Below are 15,443 nucleotides of genomic sequence, written 5' to 3' on the forward strand. Positions count from 1 at the left end.
TATCTTGTCCATCCGGTGACCTAGCCGGTAAAAGAGCACAAAAAAGTAAACCAGACTAAACTGTCCATAGCAGTGGTCAGAGATTTTCCCTTTGTCATAGACTATCCAATACGCCAATACAAATGGTCTTACTCATCTTTCAATTTAAACAGATGAGTAAAATAGAGCATTGTATGGGTCAATGAAGTCTTAACTGCCTGCAGTACATTTCATAACATAGTGTTCACAAGGTCTAAAGACCAGAGAAATTGTAAAAGAAATAAATGCATTGTTAAGGACAAAAGTTTCTCTCCCATAAAGATATTGATCATTCTGACTTCAAACAATGGGAACAGGCTGCCTATTGCGATAGCTAATTATCATCCCGGTCATCAGCAGGGCTCCTTTCATACCTTGGACTTGGGCTGCTGCCACTGCGACCATTAGCTTCGAAAGGGCTCTCATCATACTTCCTAGGAGCTATGCTCCCTCTTTCAGGGCTCGAAGGACTATGGCTTCTTTTCCCCTTAGGGCTTCTGTCATAGCCATCTTCTTCTGTCATCACCTTTTCCCTCTTAGAAGGAATATGGCTTCGTTTCCCCTTAGGGCTTCTGTCATAGCCATCTTCTTCTGTCATCACCTTTTCCCTCTTAGAAGGACTATGGCTTCTTTTCCCCTTAGGGCTTCTGCCATAGCCATCTTCTTCTGTCATCACCTTTTCCCTCTTAGAAGGAGGGCTTCTGTCATAGTCATCTTGTTCTGTCATTGCCTTTGCCCTCTTAGAAGGAGGACTTCTGTCATAGCCATCTTGTTCTGTCATTGCCTTTGCCCTCTTAGAAGGAGGGCTTCTGTCATAGCCATCTTGGTCTGTCATCACCTTTCCCCTCTTAGAAGGACTCTCTTCCCTCCGGCTTGGGGGGCTGGCCTCAATGGGGTTTGGGCTGCGCTTCTGTGTTTTAGAGGGAGTAGCACTTCTTCGCTCGGGGCTTCTGCTGATTGCAGGGCTCCTGGATCTTCTCTCGTGCTCAACTTGTTCTCTCCTTGCAGCCGTTGCAGGCGATCTTGACCGGCTGATGGAAACAGGGAAGAAATTCAAAATCAATTTACTTGTAAAATCCAAATAGGAATTGAATTTAACAGACACTGCAAACTTAGACCCAACACATATAGACAGATTTCAAGTTCAGAGAAGTAGGAGGATCCAAAACAAAGCTATTGAGTGCACTAATTTAAGTTCCTATAAATATCTTTCTCCTTTAATAAAGGGTTCCTGCCTATTATTGCTATCATGCATTCATGCTCAACCTAAATGATCTAGGACACTGCCACAAGATGCTCAATGACTGCATACATCTTGCCATACAGAATTATTACACTCAGCTAGATTTTCAGCATTCCACAAACAAGCAATTTTGATCACCCTTTTCAGGACCTGGCATAAAAGCACAACCAAACTTCTCCAATGAAAAAGGCATAAAAAGTGATAGCGTACCTATAGCTGCGGCTTGGGCTGTAACTTCGACTATGCCTCCGGCCACGGGGAGGAGAACGTGATCTCTCAGGTGTCCTTGAGAAACTCCTTCCACGTCTGCAGTTGGATCATCAACAGATAAGTGAATGAAAAGTAAGGTTCTTCAACAATGAATTAAAGAGATTGCAGATTAAAGAATTGAAGTACTTGAGCTTCTGTGGACTATTTGGACATTTCTTTTCTATATGACCTCTTTCTCCACACCTATAGCACTTGTTTTTCCAATCACCAGCTTTGCAATCACGGGCCCAATGACCTTCAATTCCACAGTTGAAGCAACGACCTGAACCAGGAGGGGGCCCACGACCAAGATAATCTCGGGAACCACCTGGACCCCGTGGCACCTACAAGAAGTCAACCATTTAAGCATCAATGTAAGTATTAATTACTCCCTCTGTCCCATTTTACAGGTCCTGTTTACTGTTCATTGGTCAAACCAAATCTTTCTTCATTGCTTATTTTCTTTAGTAATTTTTAATTATTTTTTAATTTGATTTTTTGTGTTTAATAGTACTCTTAATCTAGTTTCTAAATATATAAATTTATATACTAATAGTCTAATACTAAACTTAATATTATGAAAGTTTGAATTAAAAATAACTACAGTAAGCTTCGTTAACTAAACCAGACAAACAAAATGGGACGGAGGGAGTACTAATTAGATAGAGATGCAATTGTGGAAGTGCCATTTCAGTAATAATTAGTAAGCATTCTAGGAACAGTCTTTTTTCACAAGTTAACAATCCATTCCCACTCAAAGAATCTACTTCTGAAAGGAGAAAAAGAAACTACAGATACAGAGAAAGTAGAAAGGAGTACACTATCACTTACTCCCTTAGCAAATTCCACAATTATACGGCGTCCATCAACTTCACGCCCATCATAATAACGTCTTGCATCATCAGCATCCCGAGGGTCACTAAAATCCTGGAGAAAGTAATTGTTTTGCAAAGCCGACAAAGGATTGCACAATTTGAACATAATTGTTTAACTTGGCAAGGAAAAATGGTTGCTACAGATGATAATAGCATATTCTGGAAAATAATAATAATAATTGCAAAAAATAAACAGAAAGATGATACATACAATGAAGGCATAGTCACGCTTCATGTCCACATCTCGTACTCTGCGGAAATGGTTGCCAGAAACAATAAGGCCATCATTACTTAAGCACAGAAGTGGATGGCATTTGCCCATCAAGACGAACTAAACACCAGTTTGATTGTTCCCAATTCCATAAAAACAGGCAAAGACAACACAGAAAGAATCAACAATCTCTCCTAAAACTCGGAGTGTTTTTCCATCAATTCCACCAAGGCCACCCTCTCAACACTGACCTTCAGGCCAAGCAAATGCGTAGAATCCTTCAACAAGATCATTCAAGTTAAACACACATGCATCTGGTGTGACATTGTTCCTAGATAATAAAATTAACAGAAGTCCAAGCCAAACACATGCTTGCCCACTTGCAAAGCAGCTCTACATGTACACTCGTTTATCTTTTTAACTATATGCATCACCACCAACCAACCATCAAAAAATGTTTTTTGACTTTTGGAAGATATATACTTGAAACTGTGAGCTAAGGTTGAAAAAAGAGGAGAATCAAGGCAGCTAGTAGGATAACCACAAATGATGGGAGCTCAAACAAGGAAACTATGGATTATTCAATCAATCAATCCCCAATTACAGTTGTAACACAAAAGATTATAAAAATGGTGGTCAATTAACTGGGGAAAAGGAAAGTAGTTATTCAGCAAATTTAGATCATCAAGACAAATATTTTATTTAACAACCTCTAGGACTTATAGGTACCACAGACATATCACTGAAATGTCCTTCAACTGACCAAAAATACATTGTATTATGCACAGCTCAATAAGATAAACAAGGCAACAGCAGTATAAGCAAACAAAGCAACACAGAAACCGGTGAAAGCCAAAAACATATTACCTCCCGTATTTGCAGAACAAGCGCTCCAAATCACGAGAACGGGTACGAGAAGACAAATGACCCACATAGAGACGGGTCGCACTACCATACCGATCATCGTAACGAGGCATATTCACCTGAAATTCATATCAAAAAAAAAAAAAAAATCATTAACATCCAAATAAATCTGTTTGTTCTTCATTTCTATTCGCTATCGGCTATTTCATTGAAAGCGTACCAATTTCAGACAATCTCACAATCCTAAAACCCACTACCAGCACAGAAGCACAGGATTTGTGTAAAGACAGGGAATTTCGTTAATTTTCAGAAACAAAACGACAAATCATGCGAATAACTTACTGGAAAAAAGGAATAAAAATTAAAAAAATAACAAAAAACAAATGATGATTTACCTACCCAGGCTTAGAAGACAACAGCGATTTGATTTTTTTAACCTAAAACCGACGATCTATGAACAGCGGAGAAACAATGGAAATGGCACAACGCCCAGCACTCAACTGGGTCTGGCGTACTTATGTCGGTTCGAGCGAAAACGGGCTTAATAATTACAAATGGGCTTAATTTAGGCCCACAACTACGCATGGCTTTATTATTGTTGCCCATGCTTAATCAGGCCCAAAATTACGCATTGCTTTATGAGTTGTTATACCATGGACCACGCTCCACCTTGTAAGGTGGATTCGAATCCAAAATACACCATTTACATATTAAAATTCACAATTTATCTTTTACAATATGTAAATTGTGTATTTTGGACTCGAGTCCATCTTACAATATGGACCCAGATCTACAGGATAATTTGCCTCGCTTTATTATTGGTGCTCACAAAAAGCGAAATTTCTCTCACACTTTAGCAAGACAAATTATTCTGTGGACCCTGATCCGCATTGCAAGGTGACTTAACGACCCAGACGGGACCAAATACCATGGACACAAAGAATCTTTTTATTTTGAACATAATTTTGTTGTCACCGAAATTCGAATATTGGTCTTTTTATAAAAGAAATCTTGAGCTTAAGAAATGTTAGAATAATGGTCTCTGGCAGAGAATTTTTGGGTCTCCGGCACGGTGACAATTGTGATTTGTCGGTATAAGTGCATGGGAGTTGAATGCGAGGAAGATATTACGATGCCAAAAGACACGGGCAACCAGTGACGGACGTTGGCGGTGGTGAATCGGGACAAATGCATGGTACATCACGTGACAATGACTCTCAGAACTTATTATTGTTCCCCCCGGCTCCTTCAAAATTCAAATTCAAACTCCTACACATGAATGAGCAAAGATAAAAAGATTACCACATTGAGTTAGTTTAATAGGTCAGTAAACAGTATTTGAAAGAAGAGATTAATATTTGAACTTCGACGATTACAATGTGAGATTATGTTCAAAGTGAGCAGATCTTTTGTGCGCATCAACATTTGTTAAGCTATTTAGCACTCTCAAATGCTTTGTCGGGCTCTTGGGATTGAAAATTCAACATTTTGGAAAAAGACACATCCAGGATGGTAGAATTTTTCAATTTTCTTAAATAAAAACTTACAGACTTATGTGACAACCTAACTTAATTGGTCAAATTGTTGGTTTGGTAATTACAAAGTTTCAATTTCAACTTTCATAGCAGGCTTTATTAGTTTGAGTCGTCACCGCTATGGGCAACGAGGTTAATTTACTTCCTTTGCCGTTTAAGGTCACAGATGAAAATTTATCCAAAGTGTAAGCAAACTAGGTTGGTATACCTCATTTACTGGCTTGATCACAATGTGAGGTTTGCCCAGAGAATCACAATGCAAGATTTGTCCAATGCATACTCTTCCAAAAAGGTGATTGAGCATGACGTACTTTTGTATTCTATGAGTGTGATTCTTGTCAACGTCTTTTATTTGAAGTCATCAATAAACCTTTTTATTTGGTATCTTTTTCATAAGTTACACCCCAAACTTGATCTATAAACCCTTAATCACCAGAGTACTACAATGTGGCAGTTCAAATATTTTTTTTGAAAACTTTTTTTTTTTTTTGAAAACGCAGTTCAAATATAAATGTTGTATCTGCAACACATTGACTCACAGACACAGTTGAGGAAGAGCTGTTCAAAGAGCAATTAAGGAAACTTTGAAGGCTGGGAAGAGGAGCTTAATAAATGGATGCTTGCAGGCTTAAGAGTACATCCTGCATTGAAGACAGATTCAGCTTTAATGTGAAGCAACAGCAAAGGTGGGGCAAGCCAGAACTCCAAGTTTAAACAGTTTCCTTTTACATTGGTTTTCTAAACAATGATTTCTTTCATCAGCATATTTGCTTCTTGTATAAACAAAGGACTCTAAACCTCAGAAAAGGTAAAGGGTCCTGTCTGATGTCTCCTTCATTGACTAATATAGTGAAAGTTAATGGTGTCTTCTTCACTTAACCTGTGTTTTTTCCACTGATTGGGTACAGATAAAATGTGGGCATTTTTCTGTGAATCTTCTTGGTTCAAATTTGAGGATTCTTTGTTCTTTGTATTCCCAGTAGCCTTGATTTGAGTTTTCTTTTGATGGGTATTTGTTAGAATTGCTTTCTTTTGTTTCTCTCAGGGAGAAGACAATGGGGGAAGAAGATGCATTGAGAACTGTAGACTGTCTGAGAGGGAGATTGCTAGCAGAAAGAGTTGCTTCAAAAAATGCCAAAGAAGAAGCTCAACTTATGGGAAACAAGGTTCTCTCTCTCTCTAGGGTTTGCTAGTATTTACTGCAGATTATTTATTTATTTAGCATTAAGTCTTGCAGTAAAATCAAATGGGTAGATGAAAGTTTCAAACTTTTTTATAATTGAAATGTTGCTTCTTGCAATTCTGTGAACATAAACAGGTGATTGAGCTGGAGAATAGGTTGAAAGAAGAAACTAAATCAAGAAACAGAGCTGAAAAGAGGCTTAAATTCCTAATGAAGAAGCTTCAGTCCATCAATGTATCATTTGTATCAGATGAATCAGAGAATTCATGTTTTACAGAGGGCAGTGAAGTTTCCTCTGCATCATACACAATCTGTTCTTCCTCAAATGACTTGGAAAATAAGATGCCCAGAATCCAAACTCCATGTTCTTCAGAAGGTGATGATTCTCCAGAACCAATGGAGAATGCTAAATCAGACAATAATGAGAATACTGAGGCTGATGTGACCAAGTATGTTGCCATTTTAAACAATAATGTTGAGAAAATTGGCTCGGGTTTAAACTGCGAAACTGACATTGAACTCTTGCTTCGTTTTTCTTTTGTATTAGCTTGAAGACTTCAGCAGAAGAGAAAGAGATGAGCGATTTGGATCGAGAAGAGAATGTGGATAACTCGTTGGCATTAGTACCTGTTGACTTACCAAAGCCGCCAAAGCAGACTATTGATCCAGCCGTTCTTGATGCCACTGTAAGAGATGTTCTTGATTCTCTGAGGCACGCCAAAGAGAAACTTCAGAATCAGATGGAGAGAAGACGGATGATTAGAGTCGGGTAGATAGGAAAAAACTAAATGTATCTGCTAAAAACAAACCATGTTTCATGGTATGAGCATTAGAAAAGGTTAGAGGACAGTGGTTGTTGATGTTTTGTTGTTCTATCATAATAAGTTAAGTCTCTATAGCTGGTTCACCAAAGTATAGTTCAGGTTTCTTGTTCATATCTTTCTTTGAATTGATTGCTATGCTAATATGCTATTGCAGATTCAATCACATAGCCCACTCACACCCCTTGTGCCTTTCCAATATGAATCTTTTATGTTAACCTTTGGTGATTATAGGATAATGAGATATTGTGTGTGCAAAATGTCATCTTTCACTTACTTGGGAGCAAATTGCGAAATCTCTCGCTCCCGACTCTCACACCCTGACCCTACAGGAATTGTGGAGTTGTTGAGAAGTTAAGGGTGTGTTTGGAAACCAGGAAAATGAGTTCTGGAAATCATTTTCCAAGTTTCCATTGTTTGGATGTGCCTGGAAAATCAAGTCAACGGAAATCATTTTCCGTTGAATTTGAAAAATAGGCTCATTTTGGAGGAAAATGACTTCCCATTTTTTTGAGGGGAAGTCATTTTCCAACTTTTACACCAACATCACACCACCACCAACATCATCAACACCATACCACCGCAACCACTACCACCACCAACACCATCAACACCATACCACCGCAACCATCGTCGCCGCCACCACCACCACCACCACCGTCGCCGTCACCACCACCATTATACCACCGCAACCACTGTCGCTGCCACCACCACCACTACCACCACCGCCGCCACCGCCACCACCACCACCACCATACCACCGCCACCACTACCATACCACCGCTACCACCACACCACCACCATCACACCGCTGCCGCCGCCACCACCACGGCCATACCACCGCAACCACCGTCGTCGCCACCACCACCACCACCATACCACCGCAACCACCGTCGCCGCCACCACACCACCACTGCCACTGCCGTCATACCACCACCAGTTATTATTATTATTATTATTATTATTATTATTGTTATTATTATTATTACTATTACTATTATTATTATATAATAAATAACACCACTACCACTACATCACCACCACCATAATATTTTTGATATATTATTAGTTATTTTTTATTATATTTAAAATTATTATTATATATTATTATAAATGTTGTAATATTGAAATAAAATAATTAAAATGTTTAATTATACAATTCTACTCATTTTCCAGAAAATGAACCAAACACACAAAAACAGTTTTCCAGAATGCAACCAAACACTGGAAATGAAAATGTTTTCCGGAAAATTACTCATTTTTCAGAAAACATTTTCCAGAAGTCATTTTCCTGCTTTCCAAACGGACCCTAAATTATAATGATTTAACGGTCCCTTAGGGGGTGTTTGGTTGGCATGAATTGTATTGGAATTGAATTGTAATTCAATGGAATGATAAATTACATTGTTTGGTTGGAGGGAATTGCAATTCCATGGAATTGCAATTCTCTCAATTCATTGAATTGCAATTCATAGGTCCCCCTATGAATTGCAATTCAATGAATTCATCCAAAGGAAAGAGAAGGAAATGACATATTTGTCCTTGAATGTTATTATTATTATTATTAAACAAAGGGTATTTTAGTCTTTATATCACTTCTCCCATTTTCATTATTTCTCCCTACCAAACAATGTAATTGTAATTCCTACTTTATTCTCACCTTATTCTTTTCCCACCGAATTACAATTCCTTTCCCCCTTAATTCCTTCATTCCAACCAAACACCCTGTTAGTTAAGATGACCAGTGCCCCGTGCTCACAAGTAGCCACTCACACAAGAGAGTGATAAAATTCTTGCATTGCGACTATCAAGATTCGATCATGCATTTTTGGGTGTAATCTTTCACTTATGTGTGAAACTAACCAAAGTATGCATGCATATCCCCATCTTGGGAATGGCTTGTTTGTTGCTGTTAGATATAAATAATCTAACGATACTGAATATAGTATACGAGAAATCTGACCTCGTATAAGCGGAAGCAATAATCGTGTTGATCTCCAATCACAGTTGATGTTCTTGTTGCGTTGCCTCTTGAACGGTAGACCGTTAGCCATATTTGTCCTAACTCAAAATCCTAGATGGCGTATTGGTGTCTACTGAGCAGTATGACCGTAACTGAATGGTTTACTGGCGTATTGTAGAATAAAGTATATACTCAAAGTTGCTACATATCTTTCCTTGGGGGGGGGGGGGGGGGGGGGTAGAGAAAAATCAAATCATGCATGCAGAAACAGTAAAATCCAATACAAACAAAGAAAAGCCACCTTACCAAAATCAAGAAATTATGTCCCAAAAGTTAGATATGTTTGTTAAAGAAGGCTAGTTTGGGCACTGTATCTGAGAGGCTCTGCCTTTTTATCCCTCCAGTGTAAGGAGGGGATTGAATGCCATTTCTGCATTAAAGTTTTGGTGGTAGGAGAAGGGCATAATCAATTGCAGTTGGAGCATAAGATCCAAGAATTCATCAAGAATTGCAGATCAGAGAGGGTTGATGTTACTTGTTTTGCTATACACATCCATTGAATGTTTATCCAAATGCAGAAATGTATCACCATCACTGCCCTCTTCTTTGAGTTGTGGACCCTAAACTCCTGTTTCAACCTTCAACAGCTATGCCATAGCTGATTCCCTTTAGGAAAAGATGAATCTTCTGAAAAAAGTTAAAAGATAAAGCAAAATTATTGTAGTTTTTTATTTTTTTTCATTATTGGTCGGGTCACTAGTATTGGTGACCATCAAGTTCCAAGCTTGACTCCTTAAGAGAATTGCGACCTTCTCGGTTTGAGCTGGTCAACTATAAGTGATTTAAGCTAATTTATCTTATTGTGATCATTTGCTGATTAGCGTCTTCACTCAAAACACACCTTTGAACAATAATTGTGGCCTTTTTCTTAAATCAAAGAAAAATAACAAATATTACATAAATGTAGACAATTAGCCATAACTCAAACAAAGTTAAAATCATACCATTAAACCAAAATAACTTGTCCCTACTTAATTGAAAAATACCATGCTTATGTAGCCTTTTTGTTTTGTTATTTTTTTTAGCATTTTTATATTTTCTTTAATCATCATTAAAGATGAGCAAAATGAAGGGTAAAAGAACCTGCTCTATGGGAGTAAGAAGAGTATTTTGAAGACCCCGCTTAAACTACAAAGGAGAGGTAAACTGAAGACTTATGTAATAAGTTTGACCAAGAGAGTGTTGATAAGAATTAAATTTATAATATTTTAATATGATAATTATGTTTTACCTATTCGGATAACTCCTCCAGAAATATAACCTATGTATGCATGTAATTATTCATTCAATAACTTTATAAAAATTTCAAAAAAAAAAAATAAAATTGTAAGCCCCACCAGTCCCATACAAAAGTAAATCCCACTGATACAACTTGTTCAACAATGTGGATCCTGTCAAATCTAGTCCAGGGAAATAAATGACAAACAATAAGAAAGACAAAATAAATCAGTGCTGTAACAAACATTTTATTATAGCCCATCTGTCCATGCTATAACATAGAGACCACAGAATTGATAATGAAAAATAAGGCAATTCTTTAAAGAATTGTGAAGAAGAAGCTAGAAATCTATCATTAATATACATTGCCACTTCATTATTATTATTTCTTCCTTGGCACAATTTACGTGATAAAGATGCCCATTAAAAAAAATAGATCTTATGTTCAAATTGTATCTCAAAATTTGAATATAATGTTTTTTTTTTTACAAATAAAATAAATGTTAAATCATATAATCATCGTATCTCAACGGCGGTATTGTGGAGTTATAACCAAAATATAGATTATGCTTCAAACTTGTTGTTAACCTGTTAAAATACTAATTACACTTTTTCTCCTAAATAGTTCAATAGCCTGTTTGTACGTTTTTCTTAAAAAATATAATTGTCACCTATAAAACGACCTCTTCATGACTTGACAACAGAGCAACATAGCATTTGAGAGTATATAATTGAATACTCAAGCCCACACCGGCCGGACAAAGCATTTGGGAGGATATAAATCGCGGTAACTTAATGTCTCAGCATACATGACTAAATACCGGTGCTTACAAGGGATCTGCTCGTTTTAGACCTAATCTCCATACTGCTACCACCGAGGTTTAAACTTTGATATCTTCTCTCAAATACTATCTACTGAACCATATTTTTATATTATTTATAGCCGTAGATGTGGTATCTTTTTAGCAATGTACTAATTATTTCCTTATTTATTATATGTGTGTAAATAATGCATACAACAAACAAACACACAAGCAAACAAGTTGTCTGGAGAAAACTAGTAGTTGGATTAAAGTGTTTTAGTTTATTGCGCAACCCCTCTTTTCTTGGCGATCAAAATCTGAGATATATCCGACACCAATGCACTGATACAAAGATATTCTGAGCGAGAACTTCCAAAACCCAGTCTTGTTATTTATTTTCTTATCCGAAATGTTACCCCTTTTCTCTTGATTGATCCCTTCGGATCAGGAACAAACTCTGCCATCATCCAATCTTTTATGGCTTTTTACAGCTAATGTTGTTGCTGAAAGTTGATACACTCATCCATGGAAGGTCCACAGCGATTAAACCCAGGTTCAAGGTATGCTATCCCAGCCCCCCAGCACGCCTCCATATTCTCTGAACTAGCATAAAAACTATTGCTTTCTTGTCTTGGGAGGCCGGGGTTTTTGCTGCAGATTTAATTTTTGCCCATACCCATTTGGTCTTTTTGTAGCCCTCTTACACATTAATGGTGTCTAGCTCTTATTGTTGTGGTGGTGGGTATATAGTATTCATAATTGGTGTTGTGGGTTTGGAGCATAAGCAAAAACTGGAGCTCAGATTGGGGTTGATGACTATATTGTTTCCTGGTTCTTTTGGATAATAGTATTGTTTTGAGTGTTTAAGAAGACATCAAATTTTCTCACATATTTTTGGATGAATGGTAGCTAGGAGTGTATATATACATGTAATTAGGTGCTAGGAAATAGTTGTGAATTGTGATTAAGAAAAGAAAGAAGAGAAAAATGGTGAAACCTTGCTGGTGGGGTTCTGTGGTGGGAGATGGAGGTAGGAGAAGTGGGGATTGTAGAGATCCAAATGGCAAGGTTGATGGACTGATGTGGTACAAGGATTTGGGAACTCATGTAAATGGGGAATTCTCGATGGCGGTTATACAAGCAAACGGTTTGTTGGAGGATCAAAGCCAGCTCGAATCAGGCCCGTTGAGTAACCTTGATTCGGGTCCTCATGGGACATTTGTCGGCGTCTATGATGGACATGGAGGGCCAGAGACATCTCGGTTTATCAACGATTCTTTGTTCTCCAATCTTAAGAGTATGTGTTTCTTTCCATATGGTTGTTCGTTTCTTTATGGTTATCTTAATTGTTGCCTATTGTCTGCATAAAGCCTAGATTTATGAATGTTCGTTTCTTTATGGTGGGATTTCTTTGATAGTGCTTGTATTGACCTTCGTTTCCTTTTCTTAGAATTTGCATCGGAGCAACGAGAGATCTCTGCTGGCATCATTAAAAAGGCTTTCCTGGCAACCGAGGAGGAGTTTTTGTCTGTTGTAAAGCAGCAGTGGCACTATAAGCCACAAATTGCGGCAGTGGGATCGTGTTGTTTGGTAGGAGTAGTGTGTAATGGACTCGTTTATGTTGCCAATGCTGGAGACTCTCGGGCGGTTTTGGGAAGAGCAGATAAGGGTGTTAGAGGAGTCACGGCGATACAATTGTCGATGGAACACAATGCTAATATTGAAGCCGTGAGAGATGAGCTTCGCTCATTGCATCCCCACGACTCGCAAATTGTGGTTCGAAAGCACAATGTTTGGCGTGTGAAGGGTCTTATACAGGTACTCCATTCTCGACAATTATGTGCAAACGCTTCAATGGAGAGCTTGCTTTAGTCACTATTTGTCAATTGGTTGTTAATTACAAATTTTCTTATCCTTTCTGGCTTCTCTCAGGTCTCGAGGTCCATTGGTGATGCCTACCTTAAGAAGGCGGAATTCAACCGAGCACCACTATTGGCAAAATTTAGGTTATCTGAACCCTTCTCCAACCCGATCCTTAGTCCCGAACCATCCATTTCTATCCACAAACTCAGCTCCAACGACCAATTCCTCATATTTGCTTCGGATGGTCTGTGGGAGCACCTTAGCAACCAGGAAGCAGCTGACATCGTTCACAGTTCCCCTCGTAATGTAAGCTCTAATTCTCTCGATACATCCCGTAGTTGCACTCTTCCTTTTTCTCAAAACAATAAACTCGAGGATTAATGCAGCAGACAATTGAAGTAACTTGATAATAAATGAACCATAATTTTCAAGACAAGGTGGAAACTGAAACTGATATGATGCTCGGGTTTAAGCATGGTTGCAGTAGGCGCTAGGCGCTAGTCGGGCGGTAGAGTAGCGCCTAGACGGCCTAGGTGGCTAACTAAAAAAAAGAAAAACAGTGCACGTGTGTAGGTGTGTGTGTGTGTGTATATATATATATATATATATATATATATATATATATATATATATATATATTGAAATTTTTTTTAGCAATACTGAGTCGGCCGGGTTAACTCGGCTAACTTGACCGAAATGAACGAGTTAACTCAGCCAAATTCGGCCGAGTTAGGCCCTAGGCGGGTGCCTAGGGGGAAATCGCCTAGGGGCGCCTAGACCGATTTTTGCAACAGTGGGTTTAAGCATTAATGCAAAATTGTTCATCAGACTATGATCTTGGAAATTTCACTCATTCGTTATTGTCACTCGAATACTCAATGAGCAGGGAATTGCTAGAAGACTTATCAAAGCAGCACTTCACGTGGCAGCCAAGAAAAGAGAAATGCGGTACTCGGACCTGAAGAAGATCGAAAGAGGCGTGAGGAGGCATTTCCACGACGACATTACAGTTGTGGTGCTGTTTTTAGATCCCGGTTCCACGAGTCGAAGCTCCTCGCATATTTCCACCCTTTCAATTAGAGCGGGTGGAGGCATACCTCCTTATCCAACGCAGTAATCTTCAGCATAAATGTTGTACTGTATGATGCAGTTTATCTTACTGCATAGACAACAAGAAAAAGTCTTTCTATTCTTTGTATCCTTTTCAGGTTAGAAGGAGATAGTAGAATCCATTTCACAGTAAGTGGAAACTGATCTTCTCTAGATTCAAAGTCGAGAATTATTATTATTATTATCGGCATGTATATATGAAATGTTCTGCATTTCCTTTAAATAAAAAGTGGATGCTTCTAACTTGCATACATTTAGCAGCCAAAAATTTTACTTTTTGTAGCAGTTATGGCTTTTGTGTTTGTTCAATGGAACTTAAGAACTGATAACAGTACTTTCATTGTATCTATTCTACACACTGCAAAAGCTTCATACATTTTGGGCTCAACTTTTTGATACATTCTTGCATTTTGGTTCACGAATCTTATGTTATTACAATTACATAGTTTAGTTATTTGGAAAATCGTTTAGAAATTACTATTCTAACTATTATTGTTCTTTTCCAGCCTTCTTTTGTCTAGATCTATTTATTTCAAAAATTCTCAATTTCTTTCAGCAATCCCATAAAATGAATCCTCTTTTATGATGAGAACTGCATTTTAACATTTTGAATCCAAATGATCTGCCAATCCTAAACTTATTATCACCGAAATAGAACAATAAAATCAATTACATAATCAAACAATTTCTTGAATCTATACAATTCGAAATATCATTTCATAGTGTCTTTAACACTAATAAAATTGCACAGAAGATATCCTTTGTTATTAAACTTACCTTTTGATAATAGAATTCTGTGTCGAGTGCATAAATTTGGTTGATGGTGTTTCATTGAGATCATCAATAAATGTATTAGTATTAAGGAAATTTATAATAGTTGGTCACTTCCCTTACAAACACAGACAACAAAGACACTTTTTTCAAGAGTTTTGTCTCGGAGACGGTCTTACCAAAGACTCTTCTCATGCTTCTTGATAATGGTACAAGCCGTACAGCCCTGAACCTTTTGTACTTGACGGACCCTTTCCCCTTTAGAAAGAAAAAGTACAAGGAAGCATGCACAAATGCACAATCTATGATGGACCTATGCGCCTACTCTATAAATGGGAAGATAGGACATTTTCCCTATGTAGGGTGGGATAGATAACTCGAAATAGGCTAGAATTTGGACAACATAATACTTCTAATCTACTACTCCACAAAAGAGAAAAATCAAATCTATTGTAATAAAAATTTATAAAATAACTAAATAAAACGGTCTTACTTTAGGTTTTTGAACTAAATTACAGAGTTTTAATTCCCCCCAATATTTCAGGTTGGAGCATGAAATAAAGCAGACAAAACATAATGTGTTTATATTTATCAACTGGCATGGATCTAACTTTAACCTTCAACAGGTTTTGAGTTCAGTTGTCAAGAGTACCGCA

At 37.8% G+C, this 15,443-nt stretch overlaps 3 protein-coding genes across 8 annotated transcripts; 2 read left to right on the plus strand and 1 right to left on the minus strand.

Annotated features, from left to right (window-relative positions):
- Positions 1-172: 172 nt before the first annotated feature.
- LOC109156127 (serine/arginine-rich splicing factor RS2Z33-like) lies at positions 173-3,959 on the minus strand. 4 transcript variants are annotated; one of them, XM_019303968.1, is made up of 7 exons: positions 3,860-3,959; positions 3,464-3,579; positions 2,597-2,636; positions 2,342-2,437; positions 1,658-1,854; positions 1,472-1,567; positions 173-1,049 (listed from the first exon to the last, which is right to left on the minus strand). In XM_019303968.1, the coding sequence occupies exons 2-7, from the start codon at positions 3,571-3,573 to the stop codon at positions 353-355; spliced, it is 1,236 nt and encodes a 411-aa protein (XP_019159513.1). In that variant the 5' UTR covers positions 3,574-3,579; positions 3,860-3,959; the 3' UTR covers positions 173-352. The 4 variants fall into 4 exon arrangements, with proteins under 4 accessions (XP_019159513.1, XP_019159515.1, XP_019159514.1 ...); XM_019303970.1 differs by having other exon boundaries at positions 3,856-3,942; XM_019303969.1 differs by lacking the exon at positions 3,860-3,959 and adding an exon at positions 3,681-3,799.
- Positions 3,960-5,489: 1,530 nt separating this feature from the next.
- On the plus strand, positions 5,490-7,241 carry LOC109155615. 3 transcript variants are annotated; one of them, XM_019303232.1, is made up of 4 exons: positions 5,490-5,681; positions 6,041-6,161; positions 6,314-6,627; positions 6,726-7,241. In XM_019303232.1, the coding sequence occupies exons 1-4, from the start codon at positions 5,608-5,610 to the stop codon at positions 6,949-6,951; spliced, it is 735 nt and encodes a 244-aa protein (XP_019158777.1). In that variant the 5' UTR covers positions 5,490-5,607; the 3' UTR covers positions 6,952-7,241. The 3 variants fall into 3 exon arrangements, with proteins under 3 accessions (XP_019158777.1, XP_019158779.1, XP_019158778.1); XM_019303234.1 differs by lacking the exon at positions 5,490-5,681 and adding an exon at positions 5,695-5,803; XM_019303233.1 differs by lacking the exon at positions 5,490-5,681 and adding an exon at positions 5,810-5,910.
- A 4,018-nt stretch (positions 7,242-11,259) lies between these two features.
- On the plus strand, positions 11,260-14,267 carry LOC109155556 (probable protein phosphatase 2C 38). The gene is made up of 4 exons (XM_019303147.1): positions 11,260-12,340; positions 12,494-12,861; positions 12,976-13,212; positions 13,793-14,267. Exons 1-4 carry the CDS (start codon positions 12,031-12,033, stop codon positions 14,021-14,023), a joined length of 1,146 nt encoding a protein of 381 aa, XP_019158692.1. The 5' UTR covers positions 11,260-12,030; the 3' UTR covers positions 14,024-14,267.
- The last annotated feature ends 1,176 nt before the right edge of the window (positions 14,268-15,443 follow it).

This window comes from Ipomoea nil, unplaced genomic scaffold (assembly GCF_001879475.1).
Source record: "Ipomoea nil cultivar Tokyo-kokei standard unplaced genomic scaffold, Asagao_1.1 scaffold2704, whole genome shotgun sequence".
Lineage (NCBI taxonomy): Eukaryota > Viridiplantae > Streptophyta > Magnoliopsida > Solanales > Convolvulaceae > Ipomoea > Ipomoea nil.